The following is a 6,978-nucleotide window of genomic DNA, read 5'->3' on the forward strand; positions in this document are numbered from 1 at the left end:
ATGATGACATGGCACATTTCTGATGTATGTTGAGATTTATTACTAGCAGTATTTGAGTTTCATTTTGGGCTCTGAAAGCATGTAAAACTCAGTATTAAAAAAGCCTCACAACAATCTTCTGAAGCAAGTTTCTCTCTATTTTACAGCTAAGGAAACCAAGGCACAAAGAAATTAAATTATGTGCCTCAGGTAGTGCAGTAAGTCAGTGGTAAAGTCAGGAAGAGAATGAAATTCTGCAGTTATGGGTTAACTCTCTCTTCCTGCTAGGAAGATTAATCTCATCCCTAATACACTGTTTCACACCACCAGTATTAAAGATCATGGAAACTGGCCAATTTGCACTGATAAAACTGTTGCAAAGCCAACGATTTTTTTTTCCATCTAGGCATGAAAATGCTACTTAAAGGGTTAATTATACTGCTGCGCTGGTAAACATTTTTACTTGTTGCTGGTTAGACCCGTATTTAAATACTGACTGGGACAGAAGAGACTGAGCTGGCCCTGGACTCCCTTGTCTTGGTGTTGGGCATGGATATCGTACAACAGGACACCCCCACCGTGGCCTCAGGCAGCTCATCTTCCTCTGTCCATTCGTTGAGATCCGGGTTATAGCACTGAATGCACTTCTTGTATTTTTTCTCTATTTCATTCCAGCCACCCACTAAGTAAATTTTCCCGTTAAGGGTGGAGGCGCCAGCCGTACTCACTCCAGTTTGAAGTGGGGCCACGTAACTCCACTGCCCCGTGTAAGGACTGTAACACTCCACAGGGAGAACGTCGACCCTTTCGGCTCGCCCCCCAAGCTGAGACCCTCCCATGACGTAGACCCTCTCCAGAAGGGACACCGCGCAGTGCCACCCCCTTGGGGTGCTGAGGCTGGACCTATCCTGCCAGCTATCTTTGCTGGGGTCGTACGCGCACACCGAGCGAGAGTAAGCGTTATTAATGTAACCTCCTGTGACCAGGATCCGACCATCCACCACCGCGCTGGCGTGGCAGCACCTGGGCACCTCTAGGGGTGCCTTCATCTGCCACTGATTAGTTGCAGGCACGTAGCATTCCACCGAGGAGAGGCAGCCCTCCGAGTTGCGACCGCCCACTGCAAAAAGGAGGCCGTTGAACACATTCAGGCTGAAGTGAGTGCGCCGCTGATTCATATTTGCCAGGTGAATCCAGGTGTTGAAACGAGGATCGTACCTGAAAGCATTAAAAGAAGAGGGTAACTGTCTCACATACGGCTCTGCTAGATTCTGCAGTCCTGCCTCTGTCCTACTACTGCTGCAGGTGCAAAGTTGCTAAAATTTTAGTTAGTTATTTAGCCCATTAGAAGTCGGTGGAATGAAACTGGTATTCCTGGTTATATTTCCAAATAAACTTAATTTTTGATTGGAGGAAAATCTGTTTGTATCATTCAAACCTGGTATTATTTCGATGAAGTAAATCTGACTCTTCCCTAATTTGCTTTTGTACGCTAACCTCATTAGAATATTGGGAAGAGATACTTTCAACATACAATAGAAATTTTAGAAGTTTTTTTGCAATTTACGCCTCCAGCAAAGATGTCAAAATTTACTCAAAGTGTTTTAAAAAATGTTAGGTTGTGATTTATACTTGCATCTTTTTAGTACTTTCTAAATGGTAAGTATTCTTTCCCTGCCACTCATATGGGGTAAGATTTATGTGGAAAGAACATCTTTGCTTTCTGACACCATTCCTGTTTGAAATAACATTCTCTGTCCTTGACATTTAAATGAGCAATTTTGAAATAGGAAATAGCAAATCATGACTCCTGAAGGAGTTGAGTGAGTAGGCGCATACATTTCTCCTGTTGCATGCTGAGGGGACCAGAGAATCACATGAGAAAAAGACTATGGGAAAGTAAATACTAATTGTTAGCTGTCATTCAGCATTGTCATCTGCAGCTCTGAAGCCAAGTCCACAGACACACTGAGGTGACTTGACATGCTCGAGGTTAATGGCAGAACAGGGAGCAGAACCCATTCAGCCGTGGACCATGAGGATTTCCCCACCTCCTCCCCACAACCACGGTGTGCACCGAGCACACAGCTCCTTGTGAGAATGTGGGACATAGCTTAAAGGCAGAAGGTCAGGAGAGTGACAGCATAATTTCCTTTACGTGACATATTTTTCTGACAAAAAGTAGATTATGCAATAAAATTGATCTAGAGAAGGTTCCTCGTTCATTAACTTTGTATGTTGGTTGATGTCCTCAGGAGAAGGTACCTGAAAGTTCCTCCTGGGAGCAGAAAAAGAAGCATTGGTAGGACTGTGGTTGTATATTGCCATTGCATGTCCATAGTCTGTTAGTAGCAAAAAGCTGAGTTGTCTCACCTCCAGCCTTTGCTTCAAGCTATTGTGTGCTGTCAGCTTTTAGGCTGAACTGTTTAAAAACTAGCACCACCCATTTGACTACTGCATGTTTGGCTATGCACTCTTCTGACCAGTGCAGTCCTTGGATGACTACAGATAGGAGATGTAATATTTCAGAAGTGAGGTATTATTTGGGGTACACCATAGAAGGGAAATATAGCCTTCATGAGATGGTGACATTGTTTCTAAACTCCTGATAAATAAAAAAGCTGAAGGATATGAAATGCAGTATAAAAGCTGTTGAAAATATGGCAGATGGTGCATAGAAAGTCAAGATTCTAACATCTAAAAGGTGTTTTTCAGAACTTTCTGGGAGGCATCAGAAGCTCTTGAAATTTAAAAAGTCTCATCTTGTCTGACTTGGTACATTTTAATGGTACCTTAGAACATCCCAGAGCTTCCTAGTTATGTTCCTATTTATTTCCTCCACTCAGAGTAAGTTGTCTTGGTTTTCCTCACTTCTCATTGTGCATGTGTAACCATGGTGAAGGTTTTGCATAACTTCAGCTGCATATTTCTGTTCATTCAAACTTTAATATAGAATGGCATCCATACCTCCCCCACCCTGTCCCCCTTCTGTTTATCCGAGTGGTTCACGCTGCGTGTCACAAACCAGCTTGGTCTATCTGCCTGCATTGTGTGGAATACATCTCTCTATCCCTTTTAAATAAATAATCAGTTACCTGCAGAAATTGCTGACTGCATGCTTGGCTTGGTTCCTGGCATCATTCTGGTCTTCCCCACCGGCCACATAGAGAAATCCATCCATCACCGTGACACACTGATTAAAACTTTTAGCAGGCATTTCACTCAGCTTCTTCCATCCGTTTTCAGGATCTCTGTATAAGATGTCTCTGCTAAGAGACTTTTCTGTTAGAGCTGGGCGTCCACCAACAGTAACTAAGACTCTGAAACCTCCACGGATCCTTGTTCTTCTGGACTGAAGGGTATTCTGGTGATAGGGAAGCAAATGATAGTTCATGGCATCCACTAGGAGCTTATGGCAGTCTGCATCTTGCATCATTCTTGGCACAGTTTGAACATAATTGACAAGGTCTTGGGCTGAGATGGTACCGAAACGGATGTTACCTAAGAGATCGGCAGCAAACTTTACTCTTTTTTGGTCAAATTCCAGCCATTTTATTGCAATCTGGAATGCAACAATTTCAGAAGGCAACTGCAAGTCGTCATCTGCAAGAAGTTCATTAATCTGATCAAAAGTAAGTTTTAAGAACTGATCTGTTTCTGAAAATTCAATGAAGTTGTCTCTAATAAATTTGTGCGCTGCTTCCTTTGTTGTCTTTAGTCCGTATGTTTCTGCAATATTGGCAACATACATACAATTCTCAACACTGATTTCTTGGATTAGAAAATCACAGCACATCTTTACAAGGGTGTGAATCTGCAGATAAATTGCTGTGGAAATAATACTACCTATTGTATAAAGTGAGAGAGTAAGTTTTCCAGTGTAAGCATAGGTGATAACAGTAGCTAGACCCAATGGGGATACATCATTGAGGTCTACTCTTTGAGTGGATGGATCTTTCTTTAAGATGTTGTGAAAGTAGTCACTGCTTGAAGCCATCACCACCTTATGAACACTGAAGGATTTGGTTTTGGTACTGATAGTCAAGTCACAAAGAAAATTCTCTTGTCTCATTCTGCTTAGACCTTCCAAGAGATTTGGGCTATATGATGGGTCAGAAACTTCAGATGAGATGCAGCTGAAACCATTTCCTCCATCTAAGAGTCCATTCAAGCCATTTAGTTTACTGAGGGGGCCATCTTCCACAATGATAGTCATTTCATTGATATCTGCTTTGTTCTTTTTCACATTCTTCTTCTTAGGGGCCATGACTGCAATGAATATTACAGCCAAGAGCTTGCTAAAAAGAAAATTAAAATGTTTAGAGCTACACCACAGCTGTGATATTTAACAGCTATGAGATTATGCAACAAATCTAACCTTTGTCAATACAAATAAATGCCACAAAAGTAAAACATACAGGATAACCTATCTTCCTAGGAACTATTATACTGTCCTAGATCATAGTGTGGCTGCTTATTAATAACAATCAATACGCAAATTGTGAAGAATACGCCCACAAGTAATTCCTTTTTTTTTAAATAAGGTCATAAATTAACATTCACCTATTATCACCACGTTCAAAGACCTAAATTCTCTGAATGAGTTTTCCAGAGTGTAAAATTTGGTAAATATATATTTAAATCAGCCAGGTTCTAGAGCTAAATTCATTAGTCTGAAGCAAAGGAAATATGCAGATCCCCAACTTTGTTCATCCTTACTCCAGGGCAAGTACAGACTTACAGGTGACTTCAGAATTTGACCAGGAAATATTAAGAGTGGGAGAAATTCTTGAAAAAAAAAAGCAAGATAAGACATAAAGAGAAAGTGAATTTTAGTATGATGTCATATGGATTTTAGATTTAGGATCTGCTCCAAACTGCTTCCACACTTTTGATTTTCTAGACTGATGATATTCTATTTCCCATGTCAGATTCGCAAATACTTTCTACTCATAGCACACTTTGCTTGCTTTTCAATAACAGTAATTTGAAATTTATAATCCTACTTTTAGGACTTTCCAGAGATTTAGGGAGAAGAAGTCTAACTTTTAGTTGAAAAAAATGTCATGCAGACTCTAGCAGGACATGTCATTTTAAACGAGGTCTTTGTGTGTGAAGGTAGGAATTACTCCCATACAGTTATGTTAGAACAGATATTTGAATTACATGTATCAACTCTAGGCACATTCCAGCTCTTGCTGAAATGAAGAGCCACATTTTTGTCAAATGCAATGTGAGACGGCCCCTAAGTAGTCTTCAAAGGGGCTATTTCAAACAAATATATTTGTATATGCAAATATACCTTGAAGAAAAGCACTGATCTTCAATAACACAGTTAAAACAGATATTGCTGAGATCAGCATTCAAATAGATTCAAATATAGCATTTATCTCCAGTATATCCATTTATTTTAAAACAATTTCTACACGCTAATTTTCTTCGTGATCCTTGCATTCATGAAAACCAGAACATGAAGAAATGCTACTTCATGATAAAAAAAACAACTGGATTATTTTAGATAACTTAATAAAAAGACTTCAGTAATATTTCAACCTAGAATCTCAGCACATCAATTTTTCCTTAAGCACACAGCACATAACAAAATGGTAATTTAATTATAGAAAGGAATGGTTGCTGCCTGCGAGCACCAAGATTTTTTTTTTTGCTGCTGCTGCTGCTGGGTGACAACCATGTGCAGAGCAGGCGAGGGAGAAGGCCATGTGTGCTGAAAGCGTCAGTGTCAGCCCGCACTGACGTGAGCTGCCATCCCCAAAATGTCGGTGTGCCAGCGCAGGGGTCAGCTGCTGCCCGGCTCCCCCCCGCTCCGGCTGCATTCCAGGAGCTGCATCTGTTGAGAACTATCAGAGTCACCTCCCAGAATAGCAACCTCCCAGCAGCTTGCCATTTTAAGACAGGTTCAGTCCAAGGTATAGCTGGTGCTTTAGTACGCTTGGTTGTTTAACACAAGTTTTTTTGCAAAAAGCTATGATGTTGCAAGCGTCGTGCGTATTTGTTGGCACATAGACTAAAGGCAAAACAAGACTTTTGGATGTCTTTGTGTGTTATCCACATGGTTATAGCTTTGCATATTAGTAGCCACAACTTTATAGCTAGCAAGGGCGTATTCTTTTGGCAGTCATATTTGAGGTTCTAAATAGTTTCAGAGACCCATAACTTACTTAAAAATTTTAATACATGCGGCACTTAATGTTTATTGCCTCACTGCATCATTGCAGAGCTCATTTAAATACATGACATTTTAAGCTCTCTGTTCACAAATGTCCACTCTACAAAGTTTTTTTCCTGAAAAACACTTTTCCATCAGCAGAAATGTCACCAACCAGTTTAGTGTATAAGCACATAAGTGACAGGACATGCAAACCCAGTGAAACAAATCAAATGATCCTATAATAAATCCAAGTTACTGAACTTTTAAAGCCCTGGATGATTTGGTTTTCTATAGCCATTTGCTTTCACCTAATTTATTTTATCTTAAGACCAACTCATGCCAAAGGATACTTGGGGTCCCAAAACAATGCATTCAAACAACCAATCCCCCTCCCCTTAAAATGTTATCTTCTAAACACTACCAAAGTGAAGAGTTAAAACCCCCTTACCCTCCTCAGAAAAATGTTGTCCCAGAGCTGTCGAAGAAGCTGTCAGCGAAAATGCCTCTTCCTTGGAAAATGAGAAGACAAAAAGAGAGCAAACGTGGTACAAAAGAGAGAGAAAGATCAGAGGCCACTTGGTAAGTCCCAGCTTGTGGTTTCCAGTGTGACGCTTTGCTGTCACAGGGAGCAAAAGAGACCAGAGCCTCTGCTCGGGTGCTCTTTAAAATGACCCCTCCTCTCCGTGCCTCGCTCCCTGCCTCTGCCCAGCCACAGGAGCTCAGCTTCCCCGGGCTGCCTGGCCTCCAGAAACCGCAGGGACAAGCCCAGACCCTCCAAACGCACATGTACAAGGGAGGAAAGGGAGGCGAAAGTGAAGACGGTAGATCCA

At 41.2% G+C, this 6,978-nt stretch overlaps 1 protein-coding gene across 1 annotated transcript; it reads right to left on the reverse strand.

The window, feature by feature from the left end:
• Positions 1 to 392: 392 nt before the first annotated feature.
• KLHL31 (kelch-like family member 31) lies at positions 393 to 6,771 on the reverse strand. Its single transcript, XM_010561093.1, has 3 exons — positions 6,597 to 6,771; positions 3,075 to 4,277; positions 393 to 1,197 (listed from the first exon to the last, which is right to left on the reverse strand). The coding sequence occupies exons 2-3, from the start codon at positions 4,244 to 4,246 to the stop codon at positions 465 to 467; spliced, it is 1,905 nt and encodes a 634-aa protein (XP_010559395.1). The 5' UTR covers positions 4,247 to 4,277; positions 6,597 to 6,771; the 3' UTR covers positions 393 to 464.
• Positions 6,772 to 6,978: the final 207 nt, after the last annotated feature.

This window comes from Haliaeetus leucocephalus, unplaced genomic scaffold, assembly GCF_000737465.1.
Source record: "Haliaeetus leucocephalus isolate CR32 unplaced genomic scaffold, Haliaeetus_leucocephalus-4.0 Scaffold141, whole genome shotgun sequence".
In the NCBI taxonomy this organism is placed as follows: domain Eukaryota; kingdom Metazoa; phylum Chordata; class Aves; order Accipitriformes; family Accipitridae; genus Haliaeetus; species Haliaeetus leucocephalus.